The 27,368-nt window shown below is 37.9% G+C and overlaps 1 protein-coding gene across 1 annotated transcript in view; it reads left to right on the top strand.

Annotated features, from left to right (window-relative positions):
* GDAP2 (ganglioside induced differentiation associated protein 2) overlaps nt 1–27,368 on the top strand; it is a 74,458-nt gene that overhangs the window by 34,111 nt on the left and 12,979 nt on the right. The window contains exons 8-12 of the mRNA XM_062192057.1: nt 227–383; nt 10,868–10,944; nt 11,667–11,743; nt 14,897–15,036; nt 16,756–16,810. Coding sequence (XP_062048041.1) covers nt 227–383; nt 10,868–10,944; nt 11,667–11,743; nt 14,897–15,036; nt 16,756–16,810 — 506 coding nt within the window. The remainder of the gene's footprint in view (nt 1–226; nt 384–10,867; nt 10,945–11,666; nt 11,744–14,896; nt 15,037–16,755; nt 16,811–27,368) is intronic.

Below are 27,368 nucleotides of genomic sequence, written 5' to 3'. Positions count from 1 at the left end.
TGATTTAATTTTGCATATTTCTAAAACTTGTATCATATGTGACAAGCAATTTCTTGTGTTATTTTGGTTCTACAAAAGCCTAACTCTAATTTCATTTTCATTCTGAAAACATAACCCTTTTCCCCTGTTTTTGACACCTCACAGTCATCTCCATTGCAACATTTACAGTCTCTTTTCTGTTTAGGTTCATCCTAAGCTCTCTATTGATAGTGGTTTTTCGTTACAGACAACCAAGAAGAAGAGGATGAAGGCTTGGGAGTTGATCTCTCTTTCATTGGCTCTCATGCTTTTGCTCGAATGGAAGGAGATATTGATAAGCAAAGAAAACTAATCCTACAGGGACAATTATCAGAGGCAGCACTGCAGAAGCAGCATCAAAGAAAGTAAGGCAAATCCCTTGGGAATGTCAGATGCCTAAGGACATGAGAAACCAGAAAGGGACCTTGCATCTGCAGAGTGATCCACATATACACATAATGTGTTTTAATTTATCCTTTGTGATATCTGGTGAGGAAGATACCATCCCCATTTTGTAGGTGCAAATGCTCAAAGTTGAGTAATTTATCACTGGTCACAATTAATAAGTGGTAAAGTCAACATTCAGACAGGTCTGATTTCAGCGCTCCTATCTACTGTAATTGTAGTGTCTCCATGTGAGGAAATATTCTAAAGGTAGAAATTAGGAAAAGGCAATTACAGAGTTTTTACTTTACTACATTTAGAATCAAAGCATTATCTACAGTTTTATTAAATTTAAAATTTTGTTTTTTCTCTGAATTAGTCCAAAGTTCTTATAAAGCATCTGACCCATTCCATTTCTTCCAGGTGTTTTCTAAAGAATTTCTAAATAAGTTCTTTTTAAAACATAGGAGCAGCTATCATTTATTTGTAAGCTTTTCTAAAGATTAACAATGCTTATAAGGCTAGCTGCTTTTCAAAAAATTACACAGAGAAGAAAAATCATAAACTATAAGTATCTGCCATTAACTTTTAAAGTTAGTTGCTATGTGAACATTAAATATAATTTAATTAACTTAATGTAGCAGCTGGTACTTAATAAGCTCTTAAAATTGGCCATTACTGTTCCCTTAAATCTGAGCAAATTGTGGACTGTTTTACCTCTGAGCGTTGGTACTTTCTGTTCCTTTTGACTGGAATACTCTCATCTTTCAATTCCTACCTGTTCTCCAGCTTTCATCTAAAAGCATTGCCCTGGAAACCTACCTTGCAAGTCTGGAACAGATGCTTCCTTCTGTACACTTATTTTCATACCCTATACTTACGCAAAGCATAGCATAGCATTTGTCATCCTGTTTTATACTCTTAGGCTGGATGTTGTCAGTCTTCATTTATAAAGTGGCAGTTGGAATAGATATCTCTGGAGTTTCTTGTAGAATTAGAATTCTTTGTGTCCTCAGTCCCAGGTCATCACTGTATACTGATTAAAAAAAAAAAAGTTAAGCCACCAGAGGGCACCAGTGAACAGCTTTTTAAAAGGATACAGTCACAAATGATACTTTGAGTGGTTTCTGGGCCTAACCATGTAAACAAATCATCTGGCAAACATGTTTCTTCCAATACAATGACTGGGCTGTCTCTCACATGACTTGGCATCTATTTTTTTTTTTTTAACATTTTTCACATTGTGATTTATACATTGCTAGGAGTTCTCAAAATTTTTGATTTCAGGTCATCCTATTTGCACCCTAAAAACTTGTTAAGATCCCAAAGAGCCTCTGTTCACATGGGTTATAACCAACATCACTTATCATATGAGAAATTATCTACTAATTCATTATAAATAACTTCATTTTTAAGGATATCTTTTTTTATTTCATGAGAATGTAGCATTTTATATTTTATTTCAAATGTTGCATATCTTTTAACATTTCTCTCAATAGGAGATAATTGGATTTTCTTATCTGTTTGTAAACTGTTACAATAAGTTGTTTTGGGTAAAGTATATTAAGAAAAGCTCACCTCGCTTAGGTAATTGAAAAGGGGGGAAGTATTTTAATAGCCTTTTCAGATAATTTTGGATATTCTTTTATACCATACCACAATTTGCTAAATGGTAGTTTCTTAAAGTTCAACTATTAGACAGATTCTCAAGCAATATTCATGAATCTTTATACTGTTCTGACCTGCAGTTTGAATAGATTTTATAATAGGAATTTATAGTTAGACTTTATGACATCGTATATTGATCTTCTGGAAAATATTGAATCACTGAATTATTCAGTTCTTCCAAATATTGACACAGTTCACTACATAGTATAAAAAATGACATTCGTTGGTGTCACTACCAGTCTCAACAGAAAACCTTTAAATATTATGAAGCTTCTAGTGATGATAAAAATTTTCCAAACTTATATCTATTTTTTAAAACTCAAGTTTTATCATTGGCAACGTTTATCATTTAGCAACCAAGTGCTGTTTTTTATTTTTTAAGATTTATTCATTTATTTGAAAGGCAGAGTTACAGAGAGGCAGAGAGATCTTCCATCTGTTGGTTCACTCCCCAAATGGCCACAATGTCCAGAGCTGTGCTGAACCGAAGCAAGAAGCCTGGAGCTTCTTTCTGTTCTCCCACATGGGTGCAGGAACCCAAGGACTTGGGCCATCTTCCACTACCTCCTCAGGCCACAGCAGAGAGCTGGATCGGAACTGGAGCAACCGGGACACGAACCGGTGCCCATACAGCGTGCCGGCACTGCAGGGGGCAGCTTTACCCACTACACCACAGGGTCAGCTCCAGTTATTTTTCTTAAGGCGGTGCCATTACTTACTCATTTTTGAGAAAACAACTGCCACATACTCATGGGATAGCCATAGTTTGTCTGCCAGTCATTCTGTGAGGTGAAATATGGAAGTCCCATGCGAAAAGCAATTAGTTCCGCTTGCAACTCAAACAGTCACACAGTGCTTTTCTTCCACACCCCTCGTACTTCAGTATGTGGAAGTACTCTATGTGTCCTTTCCATTTTGTCACACAGTAATATTAAACAGGTGGATTCTCAAGGGTTGCTTTAATGAAGTTAGTATTTTTTACTCCCTCATCAAAGACATTAACTCACTGCTTTTATTCCGCAAGTGTTTGGCAATAAAGAATCCAAAAGCTACTTACTGTGAGAGTTGGGTGCCTTTGCCTTGATTTGTGATAAGGCCATCGCCAGGCGTTTTCACCTAGCAGTTGCTTTTGAACTGTCAGTGTAAATGTCAACACAGTGAAAAAGATGCAGAATGTCGTGGTGTGATTGTGAACACGTTGTTGACTTTGCAAATCCCCTGAAGATGCCCTGTTTAGGAATGTGCAGTCCACACATGAGATCCACTGCTCTCTGGGCTCTCCCCACTACTTTATCACTGGATGGAATTTTGGTGATCACCTGGACCAGCTTTCCAAAGTGGAGTCCACAGTCTGTGAGCGACCAGGGTGCTTGTTAAGATACTCATTCATGGACCCCACACAAAGCATCCTGCATCAGCACCTCTGCTGGAGGGCCCCAGAATCCTCCTTTTGAAGCTTCTTAGCTGATTGTTTTGTGCCCTAGATCACTGATCCAGTGTGATGTGACCTCTTTACTTTTCCAATAGGTTGAATGTTGTTCCCACATTTACAGTTCATGGAAGAAGAGCCTTCAGAGTTATCACCATAGCGTGGCTCTCTTCTCTGCCATCCTCTTCAACCCACTCTCACACACCAACCTCAGAGAGGTTGAGCAGGGACTAGAGAGAGGGTTTTTGTGTTCACATCAAGGAAATGCGTGCTTATCACCTTTATCGGGTCAGCCAAGCTTTTCTCTCTGCATGCTCTCACTCTGTCTCTGCTCTCTCAGTCTCACACACACATACATGCTTACGTGTCACATGTCTTCATTTCTCCAGGAAATGATACAGATAACCTGTAGTATTTTAAGTTTGTTTTGGGGCCGGATCCTTGTCTGTCTCTTATTAAAATGAGTTGATTTGTTTCACTTCATTAGTACTGCTCAAGCCAGTATTAAAATAAATGGTACTGACTAAGTCCACACTTTCTGGAAAGGAGTCCTCAGCCAAGGAGTAGATTCTGGGAATGAGTGTGAAGGCAGCTTGTAAAACACTGTCCTCAGTGCTTTTGGAGGGCCTGGATCCTAACAGTCAAGTTTGTTAGACAGTTGATTTTTCTGTTGGTTCAGGAAACATTCTAAAAGATGCAGATATCTAGAGATAATAAGGCTGTCCTTCTCTTGGGCAGCTCCTGCTTTCAGGTGTCAGAGGCAGGAGTTCTTAGCAACTGTCAGGTTGCTGTGCACATCCCATCAGCACATGGGGACAGACTGGATGAGCAGCACTGCCTAAGTCCCACAGCCGGAACCAGGCGGCATCCTCTGCCATCCCATTCCCTTCAGCTGTGTCTGAATCTAAACAGTCTCCGGTTCCCCATTTACACGCTCAGTGTCTGTGAGGGTTGAAGATGCAGCCTTGTCTTACATCTATAATGCAGAATACTTCAAAGTAACATTAAAAAGAAAAATTTTAGACAAAATAACAGTCTATTTGAGCAAAGAACTATTCAGGACTCAGACTGCACTCAAAACCAGAAGAGGTTCCGAGAGCCCAGCTCTGGAGTATGAGCAGTGGGACAATACAGGCTAAATGTGGAAGCAAAGAAATTACTTGATTGGCTGTAGTTAGACATTTTTGTTCTCTGCAAATGATCCAGCTAATTGACTGTGATTGTCTGAATCTCTCTTTGCTTGTTGTTTTGGTTATTTCCAAAATTGACCAGTTGCAAGGAATGTCTCTAAGTTAAGTTTCAGTATGGTTGTGTAAGGATTCTGGTTATAAAAGACAACAGCCTCAGAACGTTGACCTCCTTGCTTTGCTTTAACCATGATAAAAACAGTTCTTGAAAGTGTGGTCCAGAGAATTTCATACCCTTTCTGGTGGCCTGTGAGGTCAAACTTGTCATAATGTTTTTTTTGTTTGTTTATTTTTGGTTTTTTTGACAGGCAGAGTGGACAGAGAGAAAGGTCTTCCTTTTGCCGTTGATTCACCCTCCAATGGCCGCCGCGGCTGGCGCGCTGCGGCCGGTGCGCTGCACTGATCCGAAGGCAGGAGCCAGGTGCTTATCCTGGTCTCCCATGGGGTGCAGGGCCCAAGCACTTGGGCCATCCTCCACTGCACTCCTGGGCCACAGCAGAGAGCTGGCCTGGAAGAGGGGCAACCAGGACAGAATCCAGCGCCCCGACCGGGACTAGAACCTGGTGTGCCAGCGCTGCAAGGTGGAGGATTAGCATGTTTAGCCACAGCGTCGGCCAATGTCATAATGTTATTAAGACTTATTTTCCCTTCTCATTCTCTCACAGTTTTCAGTGGAATTTTCCTAGAGGGTACTTAACATGTAACATTGAAGTAAATTAAATACAAAAGCAGATATGAGAATCCAGCAGAAATTAAAGAGATTTGCAAAAATCAACAGAGTACAAATCTTCCTAAACACAGCTTTTTTTCATCAAAAAGTTATCTTCATGTAATTGGTTTTTTATTGTTTTTAAATTAATATTTTTTAAATGTTTGTCTTTATTTCTAACATTGTAAATATTGACAGATATGCCTGACATAAACAAAAGATCTTTCGAATCCTCAAAAATTTTAAAAATAGAAGAGTCCTGAAACCAGAAAGTTGTAGTGTTAATGAGTGGTCGTTGAGCTTACGATGTAATTGAGCACTAAGTAATCTGCTGTGTACTTTATCAGGTTTCAGATTGCATGTTACAGTTTTTTGAAATTTCTTGTTCTTTCTAAATCAGTTTCTATTTTCAAATAATATTCTGTTGATTATATTCAGGTTGAACAGATGTTGAACAAATTTTTTATCTCTGAGAGGGAAGTGGGTTTTATTATCTTTTTCAAAGCCTTCCATTCTCTTATCAGTTGCAATGCTAAAGGATGTCATTGATTGGCAGTAGTTTGACTCTAGCTCAGCCTCCCTTGTCCAGAATGTCTGGGACCAGATGTGTTTTGGATTTCAGATTTGGGGGGATTTTGAAGCATTTGCCTAAACAGCAGTGATAGATCTTAGTGATGGGACAGAAGTCTTAACACACCATTTGTTGTGTTTCAGATGTATCTTCACATATTTTAAGAGTAATTTTATACACATTTTGAATGCCTATTTTTTTACTGTGACCCATCACATAAAGTCAGTAATTTTTCATTTGTAGTGTTGTGTTGGGTGTTAATACTCAAAAATTTTGGATTTTGGAACATTTTGGGTTTGGGATCTGGTTAGAAGATGCCTAATCTGTATCATTACTTTGTAGCACTGTGTTAACATCTAAGTATCCCTTGCCATAATTGTTTTCAACGTCTGAAAAAATTAAACATGTTGTCTAATTCTTAGATTTACCTTTCTAGGTCTCCTGTTCTGTTCTAACTTTGATTTTGGTGTGTCGTAAGCTAGAAGTTGGTTTACTTACAAAAATTCAGAAAGAGACTAGATATTCTTTTTCGAAGATTTTGAGATTGTAAAAATGATTTTACTGTAGTATTTTCTTTTTTTTTTTTTCTTTTTTTTTTTACTTTTGACAGGCAGAGTGGACAGTAGAGGGAGATAGAGAGAAAGGTCTTCCTTTTTGCCGTTGGTTCACCCTCCAATGGCCGCAGCGGTAGGCGCGCTGCGGCCGGCGCACCGCGCTGTTCCGATGGCGGGAGCCAGGTGCTTATTAGCCTGTGAAGCCACGGCGCCGGCCACTGTAGTATTTTCTTTCTTTTCCTTGGTGTTCCTTGGTTGACTTACAGTCCAATTGCCTGTGACTCTTTTGTTATTCTCACAGCAAAAACATCATCCCATTCATTGTTAAATATTAAGTCCTTACTAATAATGTTGTGCTGTAGACTACTGGTAATGCAGATCGACAAGCAGGCTGATAGAGCCTCCACCCTTGTAGGGCTTAGGGTCTTGCATAAAAGAAAAATGTTAAATCAATTAGTACTGGGTGCAGTAAAAGAATAGAACAAAGGTCGTAACTGAATCTGCGGTAGACAGTTTCACAAGGTCTAGAAAAACTGTGAATCCCAGAGACAGCATTTTCCCTGGGATACTTGTTTTACACAAATAGGTTAGTTATTGGTCTTTTAAGAGTAATTTGTTTAAATTTCCTTTATTATTCAATCTTTGAGTATACAGGTGAATGGTAATTAATTAACTGGAAGGGATTGGGTTATGTTAGCTTTGTCGAACTTCAGATGATTACAACCCATTGAGAAACTCTGTAGACAGTATTTCTTCCATTCTATTTTTGCCATCATTTTGACATATCGTGTGTGTTTTTTTATGTATGATTATTCTATTTTTCTCATCAAGCAATAGAAACTTGCTATTTTGGATAAGCAGTATGCAAACCAGAAACTATTTTGAGCTGTTGATACTTTCCTGTTTTAGCTTTGTTCTGATTTTTGGATTGAAACAAAGGATTTCATGTCTTTATTGAAATAAAATACAAAAAGTACAGCAAAAAATGAGATGCAATTTCTAAGCAATATAATGGAAAATCTAAAATAGTCTTTGAATAATGAAGTTTAGAGGAAAAACAAGGCAAGCCTCATCTCCGTTCAATGCTGAGATAAGCATAGCATCTTTTGTTTATACTCCCTCCCCACAACTACTGATGACTGGAAGAAAAAAATATGACTACCTAATCAAACTTATATAGTCTGTAGTGGAGGTGGAGGAGACTTATCTGAAATAAAGAGGATGAAGGTTGCAATCATGAGTTATTGGACTGAAGTTCACCTAAAGGTGAATTAGAAACCTCAGCAGCACCAGTTTCTCAGCAGTGATTTTTTTTAAAAAGATTATTTATTTGAAAGGCACAGTTGCAGAAGCAGAGTGAGAGCGAGAGAGAGATTGGTCTTCCATCTCCTGCTTCACTGCCCAAATGACCACAAAAGACAGAGCTGGTCCGATCTAAAGCCAGTTCTGGTTCCTCTTCCAGATCTCCCTCATGGGTGCAGGCCCCATGGTCTTAGACCATCTTCTATTGCTTTCCCAGTCCACAGCAAAGAGCCGGATTGGAAGAGGAGTAGCCAGGAGTTGAACTAATGCTCGTATGGGATGCTGATACTGCAAACAATGGCTTTACTCGCTATGCCAGAGCCCCTCAGCAGTGACTCTAACCTTTTTAAAATCATAAACCCTCTGAGAATCTGTCAGAAGTCATAGACCTTCTTCCCATGTTCCTACAGATTTTGCCAACCAGAAACTATCATTGGATCTCAAGTTGCAAGTCACAGTTAGTCAAAGTTCAAAGCATTTTGACACCGTGGACTAAAATCATTGCTAGATGTATTAAGGACTTTGTTTTGTTTTGTTTTATATTACAACTCATGAGAAATTATAGGTTGGGATCTTTCAGACCTTAGATAAATAATATATTTCTTAAATAAGGCATAAAAATACTATTAACAAAAAAGAACCTTTGCTTATATTATAAAAGTTAAGGACTTTTCTTTAAATAGAGCCAAAAAAGTGAAAAGCAAGTTACAGAATGGAAGTATATATTCACAGTACACACAACTGGCAAATGGTTGTATTCAGAATATGTAGAGAACCACTATCAGTGAAAAAAGGACAACTCAATAAAAAAAATGGACAAATGCTATGAACAGGCTTCACACTGAAGAAGAAACAGCTTCCATAACGTGAACAGGATTTCAATCTCATCAGTTACAAGAGAAGAAACATATCATTTCAAACCTGGCTGGCAAAAGTCAAAACATCTGATAATACCAGTGGTCAAATAGGATGTGGAATCACAGGATCTCACTCACTGATTATAGAAGTATAAATTGGTGCAATGCTTTGGAAAAGAAGTTTGGCCTTACCTCCTAAAGTTGAACGTACCCAATAACCTAGTGTTTCTACTGCTTGCCATCTATTCAAGAGAACACACGCACATGTGTACAGGAGACATGCAAAACAAGTTGATGGTAACACCGATCACAAAAGCAGAAACTTGAGACTAGCCTGAATGCCTATCAATGGGAGAATGAATGAAAAAAAAAAATGACAGTTTTCACATACAATGAATGCTTGTACATTATATTAGTTAAAATTAATGAACAAGATTGAAACCCAGTTTTATAGCTGAATCTTAGCAATCTATTAAGTAAAAAAAAAAAAAAATCAGACCCAAAAGGTCACAGCATAACAAACTTTTTTAAATTGTTAAATAAAAACTTGGTACATTGAATACATACAAATGAATGAAAACAATATAAAAAGGAAAATCAAGGAAGTAATAAACATAGGATTCTGGGTGATGGTAAGAAGGGACTAAGGCTTAGAATTGGAGATACATAGCCACATGGTTAGATACAGGTTATGTTGATTGTGTTAATTTTCGTTTTAGGTGTTAAGCTTGGGGATGTTTACTACATCATTTTAAAAAACTGTACCACCACTTTTTTAAAGTGTACCATGCATGTACCAATAAGAGTGTTTTGAAACAACAAGCATATGAGTTCCAGCTTTAAAAATGGTTTTTTAGAGTTCATTGAATTCATAGTGAGTGAGTGTCAGAAACTAACCCTAGCAGTTGGCTGAAAATAAAGATAAATTGCCTCTCTTAAGGTCACACTGAAAACAGACATTGCAGTAAGTGGATAAAGCCTTGACTAAGAGTAGTGAAAGATAATACATAGAAAGGAGCAGTTGTTTCTTCAACATTTCCGGGACCTGCTTCTACTCACCACCACCCTCCCCACTCCACTACCACCACATTCTCCTCTTAGCATACATGACTAACAGAGTGCTTAGCCCTTCGGGTTGCTTGTCTTAGTCTGTTACAGAGTTAAGTGTCTCTGTGATGTATCTATCTCATATTCAACTTTGAATTCTTTGAAGCCAACTCTTTCCTTTATTCCTCTCAGGCCCCAGAAATACCTGTGTATTACTCATGCTTATTATTTCACTCAGTAAAGATTTGAAGGCATAATATAATGTAAGCATTGCATTTATGCTTTATTAATCTTTGACAAGTGAACTAGTGATTATGTGAACAGAATACAGAAATCAAGAAATATTCACCTAACTCTTGTTATATCCTTTCTACTAGAACTAATTATATATAATATATATAACTAATATATATATTTTAGTTATATATATAACTAATGATATATGGTGTATTTGCTGTGTAACAAGCTTATGGAGATGATGTAATCATAACAATTAGAAAACAACTTGGGCTGGCGCCCCGGCTCACTAGGCTAATCCTCCGCCTGCGGCGCCGGCACCCCAGGTTCTAGTCCCAGTTGGGGTGCCGGATTCTGTCTCGGCTGCTCCTCTTCCAGTCCAGCTCTCTGCTGTGGCCTGGGTGGGGGCAGTAGAGGATGGCCCAAGTGCTTGGGCCCTGCACCTGCGTGGGAGACCGGTGCTGGGGGAGGCACCTGGCTCCTGGCTTCGGATTGGGTCAGCTCGCCGGCCATAGTGGCCATTTCGGGGGTGAACCAACGGAAAAGCAAGACCTTTCTCTCTGTCTCTCTCTCTCTCACTATCTAACTCTGCCTGTCCAAAAAAAAAAAAAACTTGAACATATGGTTTCTTACTCATTTATCTGTATAGTCTTCATTTGATCATGAGAATTTTTAAAAATAATGTAATATGAACAGCTTCCTTTTCCAGCAACTCATTTGTGTTTATTTAACCAATAATGTAGAGATTCTGCATGGTAGGTATAATGGCCTCATTCACTCCTACCTCATTATAATGAAGCATCAATTCTTTAGAGACAGAGAGAGATAATAAAAATTAGTCCCATTTGTAAATTTAATTTATAATGGTTTATTATAATCATCATAACCTTTATTATTTCTCTAGTTATAATCGTTGGCTATGTCAAGCAAGATCTGAGGATCTGTCTGATATTGCGTCCCTAAAAGCCTTATACCAAACAGGTGAGCTTAAGGATGGTGGGAACTTAATCTTTTACTAATTAAGGACCTGACCCAGCATGTTATTTGAGAATTCATTTTCCTCTGATTTCACCCATTTGCTCTGAATAAAATGTTTTTGTACCAATGCAAAGTTTTTGCTCATTATCAGGATCTTAGAAATAGCATCTCAATCTATAAAAATTTCAGTTTACAGTTCTGCATTACCATTTCTCCCTAGCATCCTTTTCCTTTTTATATTTTTATTTTGCTTTTGAAAGTATATTTGCTTTTACTAAATGCAAACCTTACATAACGGAGACAGTGAAAGTTGCCAGATTCCTGCTCTTTCATCATTAGATTTCTTTTCAGACAGTGCTTATTAATTTTCAGATTTGAATGCTATTTAGTTTTTCCTGGATCACTAATGTTATTGAAAGTTGTAGTGAGTTTAAACAAAATGCTGTCTATCGAAAGATCTTTGGCTGTCCCTGATCTGAAATCTTTAAGAGATCTTATCTTAAAAGTCAGGGCAGTGATCCAAACCTCATGAAGCTTAAAAAAAAAAAAAAAAAGTATTGTTTTCTACACAGAAAAAAAGAAATCTGAATATGAAATTTGAAAAAAGTACTTCCTGCATTTCAGTCTTTTAAATGTGTGTGGGATATTCTTGTACAGAAGAGCCCAGGACAAATAATGCTCTTGGAATAAAGTTTCTGGGTGCTGATTACATTTCCTGTTTGTAGGTGTTGATAACTGTGGTCGCACAGTGATGGTGGTGGTTGGAAGAAACATTCCTGTAACATTAATAGATATGGACAAGGTAAGCCATCAAAGGGCTCTGTTTTGCAAATATTGTTGATTTAAATTTTGGAATCAGGGCTTACAGTATGAGATGAAGCTGCTCTGTGCCTCTCTGGCAAAGTAGCACCCGTGGTTCTGGGAGTCGATATGTACTGTTTCACTTGGCTTAGGGGTTTGGTCTTTCTCTGTAGAAGAAACAAAAATACTGGAATGCTGCAAAATGATTTCCAAAATCACAGCTGCTTTGTTTTGGATGTTGATATAACTGACAAGTGTTTGTTTGTAGTCATTCTGTATTACAGTTTTACAATTAAATTCTACTTTAAAAAAGAAAAAGAAAAATTAGTGCTTGAATGTCTATCAAAAGAGAAAAAAACCAAAATGTAGTTTATCTAGTTCCATGATTCCTTCATTTGGAGGCAAAGAACAACAATGGATGATACCTAAAAAAAATTATAACAGGGAAATAAAATATAAAATGTTCATTGAATAGTAAGTAGTACAAAAAAGTGAATTAAGTATTTTTTCACCTTCAAAATTACCCATTAATCATTGTCAGAGGGGAATTGAAACTACAAAACTGATTGCACTCACTGTTTGAGAATTTATTCTAAGGAAATAATCCAAGGTATGAAAGTGGCTACAGGCTGGCGCCACGGCTCAATAGGCTAATCCTCCGCCTGCGGCACTGGCACACCAGGTTCTAGTCCCAGCCGGGGCGCCGGATTCTGTCCTGGTTGCCCCTCTTTCAGGCCAGCTCTCTGCTGTGGCCAGGGAGTGCAGTGGAGGATGGCCCAAGTGCTTTGGCCCTGCACCCCATGGAAGACCAGAAGAAGCACCTGACTCCTGGCTTCGAATCAGCGCAGCACCACTGGCCATGGTGGCCATTGGAGGGTGAACCAATGGAAAGGAAGACCTTTCTCTCTGTCTCTGTCTCTCTCACTAACTCTGCCTGTAAAAAAAAAAAAAAAATGCCCAAAGTTGAACACTCAAAGAGACAATAGACTCCACAGATATATGTGTATATATGTGTGTGTGTGTATATATATATATGTATATATAAATCTTCCCAGAACATCAGTAAATTGGAAACTGACTCCAAAAAATAACTTTAACTGAAAATATTTTTAATTATAGTGAAAGTAAGCACAATTCTAAGGTAAAACACAGTGTGCAAAAGCTGGTATTTGCTTCTGGCTAACTCCTCAGATTTTAGATCCTTGATATTTGGCTAAAAGTTTTGTGTAAGCAATGAACCTGGCATGTTACTCGCAGGGTCATTTGTAACAAAAAGTTATAACTTAAATTTCTAACAGGTAAATGGAGTATACCCTCAAATGGAATGTTCTGTAATCCTCCAATGTTATGGTTTTATAGGCCAGTACTGTAGAAAAATGTTTATGATATGATACCAGTTAGAGAAAAAGTGATACATTAAATATGTCTACACTGACCTTAATTGAGTTTTTTCACCCTCCTTGGAACTTCAAAGATTAAAACAGAAGAAAAAGTAAAATATCTCAAAATGGATTTTATGGTTGGGGGAAAATTTGTCTTTGACATTTTTCTGTCATGTGCCTATTCCTTTTAATACAAAAAGATTCTTAAGGTATGGATGGAAAATGTAAACTAAACAGGGGCTCCATAATTGCTATGGAGTAGAAGTGGAGCATGGGCCGGCGCCCTGGCTCAACAGGCTAATCCTCTGCCTTGCGGTGCCAGCACACCGGGTTCTAGTCCCGGTTGGGGCGCCGGATTCTATCCCAGTTGCCCCTCTTCCAGGCCAGCTCTCTGCTGTGGCCAGGGGGTGCAGGGGAGGATGGCCCAAGTCCTTGGGCCCTGCACCCCATGGGAGATTAGGGAAGCACCCAGCTCCTGCCATTGGATCAGTGCGGCGCGCCGGCCGCAGCGCACCAGCAGCGGCGGCCATTGGAGGGTGAACCAACGGCAAAAGGAAGACCTTTCTCTCTGTCTCTTTCTCTCTCACTGTCCACTCTGCCTGTTAAAAAAAAAAAAAAAAGTGTAGCATGAACATAAAGAGAACAAAGGAGCAATCTAGATCGAAAAAAAAAATAGACACACATACCCAGAGGACAGATTCACCTTTGGTTAGTCGCATTGTATTTGTAATCATTTGTTCTATGCTCTTAATCAGTGTGACATTCATTATCATCATCAATAATGTGATTGACAACAATCAAAACATAAATCTCTACACTTGATTTTAGTGCCTACTAGCATGGTGTTCTGAATATTCGACATGTTTCAATTCATATGAAATAATGAGCTATATTTTAAGGTCCAAATCAGGTAACAGCTGGAAAGATCCTGTGTTTTCTTACTGCCCTCCTCTGTGTGCCCCAATAGCAGTTGGATTCTAATCCTTGTTAATGCCAGGGATTAATCACCGGAGCAGGGATTGGAAAACAGCCTGTTGTATTGTAATCCTTCAGTTATTCTCTCTTAGTTTCCTCTTTGTAATTGTTTACAGCTAAACCACTGGGTCATACTGGCCCTGCCCATATTGTATCTGTTTTGTTTTTAGTGTTTCTCTTAAAGTTCATCCGTCTTGTAATGGAGTGTTTCTCTAACCTACCTGGGTTAACGTTTCTAGAGCTCTAGAAAATGCTGCTTATCCTGTCACTGTGTACTGACTAAACCTGTTGTCAGTTTCCTCATTCAGATCAGCATTAAAGATGCTGTGAAAATGAGCCCCTAAGTGAGCCATGTAGGCCACCGCATTGTGTGCTTTCATGGTAAGTCTTGGTTACATGAGAGCCATGATTCCGTATCAGTAGAGACTACAGACACTGATTGAATACAAGCAGAAACTTCTGATGATTTTGGTGTCATGATCCTAGAGAGAGGAAATTCTGTAGTTGACTCAAGAATGCTTTCCAGTATAGAGTTACTCCATAGGATAGGGACTGATTGTGCTCCTCTGTCACTTAGAACAAGACAGAAGGGGAGCTTACTGTGGCATCTATGAGAATGGTAAACGCTGCGGTAGTGCTCTTTCCTGAAGAGCTTAAAAGGGACTGATACTCTTCAGCCTGAGATGTCTTCTGCAAGCACGAGGGCACAGATTAGTCTTCTGGACTTTCCCTCTCTTGGCACTTCTGAAGTAGACTACTGGGCAACATGGTCTTTATGTTTACCCCTCTTCTTTTAGGCTCTCTTATACTTCATCCATGTAATGGATCACATTGCTGTGAAGGAATATGTGTTAGTGTATTTTCACACACTGACCAGCGAGTACAATCACCTGGACTCTGACTTCCTGAAGAAACTCTACGATATTGTTGATGTCAAGTAAGTTATTTTTGAAAATTATTAAGGGGGGAAATAGTTTCTTTTCCAATTTTATTCAGTAGCATACATTGCTGTGTGTTCTGTGAAAGGATGTTTCTTGTAACAAAGTTTGTGTCATACATATACTCTGTACTGTAGACATAGAAGGTCCTCCTTAATTCAAACATTTTGTGTTAAAGTAAATATGTATACTTACAGTATAAACTTATTCCCACTTTTAAACACTTTGGAAACGGTGTGAGGTTTTTAGCAATTTTATATATAAAATAATAAATATGCTATCTTCTATTCATATGATGTGTCACACCAAAAATACATTCATTCATAATTTTGATCCAGTAACCCTTGGGTTTGTTATCAGAGATACTAACTATATTTTAAAGGTAGAACAATATTGACATTATGAAAGGTAAAGTATGTTGCCCAAAGTCTCAAAATTCTAAATGCAGAATTTGTACTTCAACCCAGGCTAGTGATTTTGAGCAAGCTAGGAAATTATTTTCATTAAACCTTATGTCCCTTGAAATGATAATGGAAATTTTAATGGGAAAATACATGACACCCCACAGCAAAGATCAAATGTAATACCTAATATTTCTTCTCATTAATATGTTTCCTAAACAAAAATGGCACTCTACCTTCCTGGGAGCTATTTTGTAATTTGCAGCATTACAATGTCATTATGGATTGTATTGAAAAATTCATCTTATAGTTAAGATACAAAGAAGGCAAATTGGTATGAATTTCCAGCTATCTTACTTTTCCCATTAAATCTCATCTTAATTAATTAAGAATTTTAATGTTTTCATTACTCAACACCTTTGTAGCTTCCCCTGAATATGAGCTGTACTTGTGTATGTGTTAGCTTCACTGCACTGTAATTCTACTTTTGCCACCAACCAACTCTTTAACTTGAAACAGGCCTCAACTGTGAAATAAACAATTTATCTGAAGTCCCTTCCAGTTAACCTCCAGTGACCCATTGTGATTACTGAACTGTTAAAAGAATTTCATGTATACCTGGAGAGGCATGATAGAGTAGAAAATGGTAGTATGAATCTTGAGCCACATAGCCTCACTTCAGTTCCTGGTACTACCACCTGATGGCTGGGTAACTTTGGGAGGGCTAAAATAGAGGCAGTGATAGTTCCTGTCCAGCTCATAGAATTGTTATGAGAGTCAAATAAAAGGCCTTTAAACTATTTCTGGGACATAATAAACCTATGAGTTGTCTTCAGAAAGTTTCTGGAAAATGTATATTATGAAAAAAATTATGCATGAATTTCAAAATTGTTTTGTATCAAAATAAACTTATCATTTAATTTCATCTTCCACAAATTTTTGAAGTACCTTCATATTTATTTGTTATTGTAATGTGACCACTTCAACTTTTAGTTTCTAATTTTTGCTATAATTTTTAATGGTTTTAACTGTTCTTTAGTGTAATCCCAGAGATTCTAGCACTATTTAAAAAATGACACACAATAAATTTGTTTGTCCTGCCTACAGCCAACAGAAACAGTACCTCCTATAAAAATAGATACTTTAAGTAGTAAAATGTTCTCTGAATTTTGACATTTCATTGAAAATTTAATATATAAACAAGAGCTTCTTAAAAATTTTTTCTCTGCATATATTTATGTACTCAAGTAAAGAATTAATTTTCCCTAGTGGTTTTAAGTTTTAGGCATGACTTATACCGACCCTTTTGTGTATTAGGTACAAGAGGAATTTGAAGGCTGTTTATTTTGTCCATCCAACATTTCGTTCGAAGGTACAGTATTTTACTCTTTTCACTAACTCTTGAATTTAAATGCCCTGCATGCTCAGAATATTAAGACATATTTCAGTATCTTGATTCTTGCAGTCCCCTATTTTGATAGCTCATTTCTTCATTTGCCCTTCCTTTTTAAGTGATCCCGAGTGTGATTCTGACGTTTTTGGTTGTCTGTGACTTCACTGTCTCTGCGGGCAGCCTTCACCAGCCTGTGTCTGTGTTGCTTAGCACTGATGGAGAAATCATAGAGCAATAGGATGTGGGTTTCTCAGAGGGCTCCTGGGCTTCCTCTGCTGGAGGTCCTTTGATGTTTCATTGCACAGTGTCCCCACGTAGCTCTCCATTCTCCTCAAGTCTGGTTTACCAGGTCCTCATTACTTCAACAGGTGACCTTGCCCCATTCTTAACCAAGAACAGAGAAACCACTAGTAAGGATCTCTCTGTCTTCCCTCACTCACCCCAAGCTTACCTGCCCTGTATTCCTATCATTACCTTCTTTTTTCTCTGTCACAAAAATGCATTCATTTCGGGCCAGTGCCAGGGCATATTGCAGCACTGGCATCCCATTTGGGCACCGGTTCGATCCTGGCTGCTCCGCTTCAGATCCAGCTCCTTGCTAATGCACCTGGGAAAGCTGTGGAGAATGGCCCAGTTGCTTGGACCCCTGTACCCACATGGGAGACCCAGAAGAAGCTTATGGCTCCTGTTTGGATCGGCCCAGCTCCAGCCATTGCAGCCATTGGGGGAGTGAACCAGCAGATAGAGGATCTTTCTCTGTCTCAGTAACTCTGCCTTTCAAAAAAATAAATAACTTAAACAGACAAAAAAAAAGGTATTCGTTCTCGATACAAGGCAGCCCCTCTCCCTGTGCTCTGGATCCTGTGCTAATGACTATAGCTAGCCTTTTTTGAGCACTTAGCACACACCCTTCTTTCCAAGCATTATCTTGTATAAGCCTTATAATAGAGAGTGATAATATTCCCATTTTACAGGTAAGGGAATTGATATTACAGAGATGTTACAGAGTTTTCAGAAATTACAGAGTTTTTCCAAGCTAACCAACAGACTGGATTTGAATTTTTGGCATTTTAATCTCAGAGTTTACAGTCTTAACTTCAAAGTGTAGTTCCATTTCCTGGGAACCCTCTCTTCAGCAGTTAGCATCTTTCTCCTATCCTTCTCTACTTGATCTAAGTCATGAGTTTCTAAGCATATTAAGGCAACTGCTTCTCTCTCTTCCCCTTTACGAACATTTTTTTTAGGTAATCCATGTTCTGTGCTCACCATCTCCATTTTTCATACCTCCTAAATTACTCCATTCTAGTTCTAATCCCACTGTACTAACTGAAACCGTTCACATCAAAATCTCCAATAACTTAGTGTTACTAAATCCAGCGGACACTTTTCTGTCTTTATACCACCTTTTTTCTGTAGCGCTGTCGGCATGGTTGGTCACTTCTTCCTTGAAGCACTTGGTCTTGGCTTCCTTGAAGCTTTTCTTGCTTGCTGTTCCTGCTGCTCCTGCCAGTCTTCTCATCCTCTTTCTGTGCTTATCCTTTGAGCATTAGTGTTTCCAAGGCCTCCACTCCCAGCTTTCATCTGTATTTTATTCCTGTGCATTCAGTGACCTTTCAGAATATATGCAGTCTCCAAATATATGTCTCCCTAATGTTTAGAAGCATGATTTCAAAATTCCTGTGATCTGCGTTTCTATCCCAGCTCTGCCAAGTATCAATTTATCATCTCAGGCAAGTAGTGTAATCTCTCTATGCTTTGATTTCATCCTCTGTAACATGAGAATGATAGTAATAGTTGCCTTGTAGGGTTATTGGAAGAATGAGATGACTTAAATACATGCAAAATGACTAAAACAATGTGCGACATCCAGTAAGTCCTCGGTAAGTGTTAGCTATCATCATCCTCATGCTCACCAGCATTCCTAGGCTATAGACCTGCGTATTGGCTGCTGCTAAGATAGCTTTACTTTGATATCTTAACAGACCCCCTGGAGTTCAACATTTTAAAACAGAACTACTCATAGCCTCCTCCTCTACCTACTCCTGTAAACGGCTTTTTACATTCCCCATCTCGACAGGTGGGATCACTGCCTACTCAGGTGCCTAAGCCAGAAACCAAGGAGACCTCCTGAGTCCTTTTTCTATCTATCTCACCTCTCACCACATTGTACCAGTTCTTACTCTTGCTGAAGTCTGTGCCTATATCTTGTATCTTTTTTTTTTTTAAGATTTATTTATTTACTTATTTGAAAGTCAGAATTATAGGGGGGAGAGGGAAGAAACAGAAAGAGAGAGAGATCTTCCATCCTCTGGTTCACTGCCCAAATGGCTACAACAACCAGGACTGGCCCAGGCTGAAACCAGGAGCCAAGCGCTTCTTCCAAGTCTCCCACTTGGGTGCCCACATTAGCAAAGAGCTGTATCAGAAGTAGAGCAGATGAAACTCGAACTTAACCTGATGCACCACAGTGCTGGCCCCATGCCTATATCTTTATTTTCGCCACCTCTCCTTTGGTTCATCTCACTGTCATCTTGTACCTGAGATGACAAAGCAACCTCTTAGTTTTCACGTTGCCTCCTGTATTGCAGTGCTCCCAGTGCACGCACCACAAACTTTTCTTACAAAGTTATTATGAGAAGCCTAGTATTTACTGTTATGGTTCCCTGCAAAAGTTTGCTAGCATCTGGTGTAGGCAACAACAAAACATAAAATAAAAATCTGAATTTGTGAGTTGGTTTGGAGGAAAGATGACTTTAAGGAAAAATAAAACCATGGGGTTTAATGATGTATTAAATGAGTAAGGGTGAGAGAAAGGACCATGTAAGCCATGGTTCCCAGTTCTATCAGATACAGGTATTGTGGATTGAGATATAAACTTGAGAGTTATTATAAAGTAGATAGGACTTTAATGCTGTCAGTGTGTGGATGAATAAAATTACGGAAAGACTAAAAGAGAGCAGAGGACATCTGACAATCCCTAGAATGAGGGAAGGAGACGAAGAAGTAATCTGAAACTGGGTAGGAGAAGTAAATGGACTAATGCTGTGGAGCATAGTGTCAGAAGCAACAGGAGTAGTCACTTCAGGGCACTGTGTAGAAATTAAGTACTAGAAGGCCTTCATTATATTTCATAATTAAGAGATTAGTGAAGACATCAGTGAGACAATTGTTTCTACTGTACAAGTTCTCAAAAATTACTTTCTCATCCAAATTTTTATGAAGTATTTTAAGTAATTTTTTCAATTGAAAATTTTCTTTTGTTCCCTCAGTGTTGAAATAGCACAACTAAGTAAATGCTTATGGGATAAATGTATGAGGTGGTAAATAAACTAATTTCACTGATTTACTCATTGCCCAATGCACACATGTATTGAAACATCACATTGTGCCATAAATATGTTCATTGCGTGTCAATTTAAAAGATAATTTTAACATTTTATTTATTTTTAATTTATTTGAAAGGCAGGGAGACTAGGGAAGAAAGGGGAGTGGGGGGAGAAAGATACCTCCCATTTGCTGGTTCATTCTCCAAATTTTTGCAACAGCTCAGGGCTAAGACAAGCCAAAGCCAGGACGCAGGGACTCAATCCAGGGTGGCAGGGCTGAAATACCTGAGCCATCACCTGCTGCCTCCCACGGTGCATATTAGCAGGAAGCTGGAATGAGGAGCAGAGCCGGGCCTCCAGTGTAGGATGTGCACATTCCCAGAGGCATCTTAATTGCTACACCAAACGCCCACCCCAATAAATAATTTTTAAAAGTGCTTGCAGGAACACTGTTTGGCCAGGTTTTACAAACAGGGATGGGGATCATGTGTCATGAGTCTGTTAAGTAAAGGGCTTTTTCTGCTCTTGGTTCAGTTAATGTCTAATTATATAGTCTGCTCAGACAATGTGTACTGTTAATTTTCCCATTATCTAGTTATACTCAGTAAATGACTAATTTTATTTTCTGTAGCACTTAGGAATAGTGCTTGACTATTTCCAAACCTCATCATCCATTTATTTTTTTGTTCATCCAGTAGCTACCAAACTTTTTCTTTAATGGAGGCAAACAGAAGAGTTAGCCTGGTGTTTAGTATTTGTTTGCCAGGATGTCTGCTCTCACTACTTCTATTCAATATTACTGTGAAAGTTCTAACCAGTTCAGTACAGCAAGAAGAAGAAATTAAGGCATCTAGAATAGAAAGAACTAAATATAAATTTTATTCCTAGGAAATCCTATGTGGTATCCACAGAAAAGTAACCAGAACTAATGAGTAGTTTTTATCAAGGCTTCAGGGTATAAAGACTAATATTCAGAAATTCATCTATATATTAATAACAAACAAGCAGAAATTTGAAAAGCAATACCACTTATCAAGGTATTAATGAACCTAATGATCAATCTGACAAAAAATATGATAGATTTATATATCATAGTTTTGAATACTAAAAAACCTTGATTGAAGAAATTAAATAAGACCTAAATAAATGAAGATATATACAATATTTGTGGATTGGAAGATTTCATTTATTATCAATTCTTGCTGAATCTGAAGATTTAACTCAAATCCCAGCCAAAATTTTAGCAAGTGTTTTTTGTAGAAGTTGATCAAAGTTGGAGGACCTGCTTTGGGAAATTTATTCTAAAGTTATAGTAGTCCAGACAATGATGTACTGTCATAAAGATCGACAGATAGATCAATGAAACAGAATAAAGGCTTAAATATGAAACAAACTTTAGAAGAAAATATGAAAAAAATCTTTGTGACCTTGATTTAGACAAAGATTTCTTAGATACAAGACCAAAATATAATGCATAAATGAAATTAGGCATCTTCAAAATTTAAAAACTTTTGCCCTTTGAATATACATTCTTAGGAAGATTAAAAACAAGCTGCAGCTGAGAGTAGATAGTTATAAAGCATATATCTGATAAAGAGCTTGTATCTAGAATATATAAAGAAGTCTCAAAAACTGGCAGTTTAGTAAGCAGCTCAATGTAGAAATGGGAAAATGATTTCCACAAACACTTCTCCAGAGAAGATATTCAGCTGGCAAATAAGCACATGGAAAGATGTCCAACATATGCTTTAGGGAAGGGCAAGTTAAATAGTAACTCTCAGTGCTGAGCAGGAAGATGAAATGCCATCACAACTCTGGCAAACAAGTTGGCAGCTTATTTATTTAAAGAGTTAAATGTAAAACAATTACGTGAAATAGACATTCCATTCCTAAATACCTAAGGCAAAAAATTGAAAACATATCCACATAAAGACTGGTACAGAATGTTTATAGCATTATTTGTAATCGTGAAAAACTGGAAACAACACAAATACCCATCATAGGGAAAACTGATAACCTAATTGTGTTATATCCATACAACAGAATACTACTCACCAATAAAAAGGAATGAACTGTTGATACTTGCAACAGCATGGATGAATCTCTGAAGAACTATGTTGAGTGAAATAGGCCAGACAAAAATGAATATATTTAGAACACTGAGTGATTCCATTTATATAAAGTTAGGAGAAATGCAAACTAATGTAAAGCAGTGGTTGCCTGTAGACAGAGAGGAGGCCAGGAGGGGGAGGTTACCAAGGACTCTGAGAATCTTTGGGATTGATGGATGTGTTCATTTTCTTGATTGTGATGAATGTTTCCTGGGCATATGCATATGCCAGAACCTAAATGATATATTTTAATTAAGTACAGCTTATTACATGTCAATTATACCTCAGTAAAACTTCTCTTAAAAAATGAAGTACCACTACACTGCCACCAGAAGGCTAGAATTACAAAGATTGACAATACTAAATATTGCCGGTGTCAGGGAGCAACTGGAATTCTTCAGCATGATAAGTAGAAATGAGAAATTGTATAACCACTTTATAAAAAGTTACAGCAATTTTTCATAAGTGAAATGTGTACCTAGTCCATGACCCAGTAATTGCACTGCCAAGTATTTACCCGAGTGAGATGACAACATAGGCACACAGAAAGACTTCTACAAGGATGTTCATAGCAGCTTTATTCACAATAACCCAAGACTGGAAATACCCAGGAAGGTATGATTAATTGAACCTTGGTATGTTTTCCTGATGGAATATTACTTAGCAGAAGAAAGTATATTGCTGATAACATCAAGGGCGTGGATGGATCTTACACATGTTATGCGAGTGGAGTGAGCCTTACAGCAGAGTCATGCTGTGTGATTCCATTTCTGTGAGGCAAAGCAGGCAAAGCTAACGCGTGGTAGAAGGACAACCACATCAGTGTTTGCTTCTTGGGAGTCCAGCCTCAGAGAAGAGGGACATAAAGGAACTCTCCACAGTAATTAAAATGATGATTTGCTTATACAAATGCATACATTTGTCTAAATAGCAAAAGTATACTTCAAATCTGTATGTTTTACAGAATGTAAATTTTTTAGCAAAGAAACTAAATTTCTGAACTTCACTTAAAGAAAAGAATGCTGTATTTGAGAAAAGCTGATATCTGCAGTTTACTTGGAAATATAACAGAAAAATAAAATAGTTTGGTAGAGGGATAGATAAGTGATAGAGAAGATATAAAGACAATGTTAATAATTGTATGATTGGTGGCTATCCTAGGGTTGACTGTAAAATTCTTTCAAATGTAGTACATGTTTGACCATTTTCATAGTAGAATGTTATTTATAAATGTAAAATTTTTTTTTACTTTAGTGCTACATTTATGAAAATATGTAGTCACCATATACTAAGATCTAACTTTAGCCTCTCCTCTAATACTGTTGACACTAGACAATAAAATAATAATTAAAAAAAGCTATCCTGCTGTGACATCAGTGGAAAGACATTACCAGAAATTTCAGGGAAAGAGCCACTAGCCTTGGCTCTCACACCACTGGAATTGCTTCACTTAGGAGTCAGTGCGAATGTGGCATTGGGACAGAGGCTGAAGACTAGATGCATAAAGGAAAAGCCATTGCACAAGTTTTACCTGTCCATAATTTGATGGGGGGGTCGGGGGAGGTGAGGGAAAGTGATGGGGTAAAAGAGGGGACCTATGAGTAAGAAAAGCCACCATTATTTTATACTAAACACTATAAATGGAAATTTTGTAATTATAGTAGAATGTAATGGCATTACAAGGATCATAAAACAATCAAATCACACTCTTCTGATTTCCGTGCCCCTCAGATCTTTTCCAAGCCACTCCACCCAAAGTGATATTAAACTGACTGGTTGCATAAATCACCACTGCTCTTCTTTGAAGTTTGCTAGCAGAGTGCAGACTAACAGAATTTAAGTCCACTGTTGACCGTGGCTCTAGCCACACTTGCATTCACATGTGTCAGTTGCCTTTTCCTAGTTTATTTTGCTTTATGATCCTGTATTCTTGGCTTTGCATTTGTGAATAACTGAGTGAAAAAAAATCTCTAGTATTCACAAAATATCTCAGTAGTCCTCTTCCAAATTGTTAGGTTTTTTTTTTCTTTTTAGTGTTTTAACATAGCAGACAACTTTCCCTAAATTAATGCACAAGTGATCTTCAAAAAGTTCTTGGGGAATATATATTACAAAGAAAATTGCATGGATTTTGAAATCTTTTTTGCACCAAAATAAGCATTTTCATTCTATTCCCACAAATTTTTGAAGTGCCTTTGTAATATTTTAACTTATGTTGCAAACAATTGAAAAGCTAAGCTATGTGATACCACGATAAAAAAAAAAAAAAAAAAAAGTAAAGAAAATGCAGTTTGGTACCTGATTAGGAAACTTCTAAGTGGACTGTCACTTCTGTCTACTTGGAGTATTTTTCTCCTGCTAACACCTGGAAGATGTAAACAATGCATAGGAGGAACGCAGCAGAATTTTGTTTCTCTTTCAAAGACAGACTGCTTCAGACTGCCCCACCTGACCACCTCTTGCTCTTTACTCCTACCACCCGCCATGTCAGTGTGGTGCAGCGTGTTCAAGAACCCTGCCATAGAACCGTGTGAGAGGGACCTCAGAAGACATCTAAGTGTAACTTCTACAGGTGGAGAAACCAAGGCCTAGATGCAACGAGATGTATTTTTACTGTAGAATGAAGAAGTATTAGGCCATTCCTAAATAGTGCTAAAGTAAGCCCACAAACTGCTATTTGTCCACTTATTAATTCTTTGAACAAACACTGAGTTTCTTTATGTCAGACATTAGTTAAATCTATGAATGCGACATTGAATAAGACAGCCCCTGCCTCGAGGGGTTTCCAGTGTGTTTAAAAAATCAGTTAATGCAATACAGAATATTAATCTTAGACAATAATAGAGTAAGTGCAGTATTGTTGAGACACTTAGAAATATGCTCTGACTCTGGAGAGTGGTCAAAGCGTCTTCACTTGGACTAACTCTGTTCCCAGCTCTGCAGGACAATTAGCCAGGCAAAGAATTGAAGAAGGGACTGAAAGAGCAGCGTGTGGAAAGGTCCTGAGATAGAAGGGACAGTGGCACAGAAGCCCCCTGCATAGTTTCTTCTGCCTCCGTGATTTTACACCTTTGCCAAGCAGCCCAGCTCATTTTCATTTCATATTCACATGTTTCCTTTGAGGCTTTCATTAGCATGTTTTGCCTTGGTAGTTGTGATTAAATTATCCTTTGCATACGCTCTTGGCTCCCACAGCTGAATCTAAGCCTTCGTTAGGGAAGAGGCTGTATCACTGTTCTCCTGTATTATCTACAACCCCAGCGGAGTGCTCAATACACAGGAAATAACCAGTGGATGTTTAACTCTGTATGAGTATGTCTCCTAACACATCCTTGAGGTTCTCGTCTTCCTGATACTACATCCTATTTTCTTTAGGTCTTTCTAGAATTCCTAAAATATCCATGATCTCTTCATCACTTTTTTTTTTAAAGATTTATTTATTTATTTGAAAGTCAGAGTTACACAGAGGAGAAACAGAGAGAGAGGTCGAGAGAGGTCTTCCATCCGCTGGTTCAGTCCCCAGTTGGCCGCAACGGCCGGAGCTGCACCAATCCAAAGCCAGGAGCCTCTTTCAGGTCTCCCACGTGCATGCAGGGGCTCCAGAACTTGGGCCATCTTGTACTGCTTTCCCAGGCAATAGCAGAGAGCAGGATTGGAAGTGGAGCAGCCGGGTTTCGAACCAGCACCCATAGGGGATGCCGGCACTGCAAACCAGGATGTTAACCCACTGCACCACAGCACTGGCCCGATCTCTTTATCATTTTTACTAGTTTGTGAACTATCTGTGTGATCCATTCTATAGCTCCTGATATGGAATTTTCACTAATCTAATTTGTGAGAGTTAATTTCAATAAGGCATATAATAACATGGGTTAGAAACAAACTGATTTATCAAAAAACAGCAAATGTTGTCAAAGATGTGAGAAAAGATACCCTGGTACACTGTTGGTGAGAATGTAAACTGGTAAAACTGTTGTGGAAGACAGACTGGAGATTCCTTAAAAATCTGAAAATTGATGTACCATGTGTCTCAGCCATCCCATTCCTAGGAATTTACCCATAGGAAATGAAATCAGTGTATGAAAGAATTATATGTACCTCCATGTTTATAGCAGCTCAAGTCACAATAGCTAAGATAGGGAATCAACCCAGAGGTCCATCCACTGATGACTGGATTAAGAAAATATGGTATATATACATGATGGAATACTACTCAGCCATAAAAGAGATGAAATCCTGTCTTTCACAACAAAATGGATGCAAATAGAGGACATTGTGCTTAGTGAAATAAGCCAGTCCAGTCCCAAAAAGACAAATATCATATATTTTCTCTGATTTGTGGTAGCTAATCTATAGAATACCAAAAAAGCATATGAGTGAAATTGGCATCCTGAGATTTGATTATTGTTTATACTGTCTATACTTCTGAATAATAGTGGTCTTTCTACATACTACTTGTTATGTCTTTATTTAGTGGAGGATTAAACTTGTGATTATCAAGTAAATTCAAAGTATGTAATCAAAAATATTTTAAAAAATGAATTGCTTCTCAGCCTTTTGGCCAAGATCAAGTGTCAAAAAATGAAGGAGGAGAGAGGGCAGATGGGAGGAAGGGTGGGAAATAATATTATATTCTTAAAGCTGTATATATGAAATATGTCCCTTTTACATAAATAAACTTAAAAATGAAAAGAAAAACTTGCACATTTAAAAAAATACATTTTGGATTGTAGTGTTTAAATTAACTCACTTGGTTTTTAGCAATACCATCACTTCCCTGCAAAAGTTGGAGGGGAGAGAGTACGAAGTATAATGTTCATCTGAGGCCTTCCATCAGTCATTGTTGCCAATGTAGTTGCCAATGTAGAATACTGGCCCAGGCTATAATATCAGTATAAAATGGGCTTTATTTTCCTTCATTCTTTAACAAATACTTGAGAACGCATGACTCTGTCTTTACCTTATAAAACTTTAGTCTCTCATTCCAAGACTGTCTGCTGGGGATAGGGAGATTATAAAAGTGAATATAAGTAACTGAAATTCTAGGAAGTAGGAATAAGTGCTAAAAATAAGGTTTATATATAAGGTTTTAAGAATTTT

Source organism: Lepus europaeus, chromosome 5 (genome assembly GCF_033115175.1).
Source record: "Lepus europaeus isolate LE1 chromosome 5, mLepTim1.pri, whole genome shotgun sequence".
NCBI classification, from domain to species: domain Eukaryota; kingdom Metazoa; phylum Chordata; class Mammalia; order Lagomorpha; family Leporidae; genus Lepus; species Lepus europaeus.
Note: the sequence above shows the minus strand (reverse complement) of the source record. Positions and strands in the feature narration are given on the sequence as shown.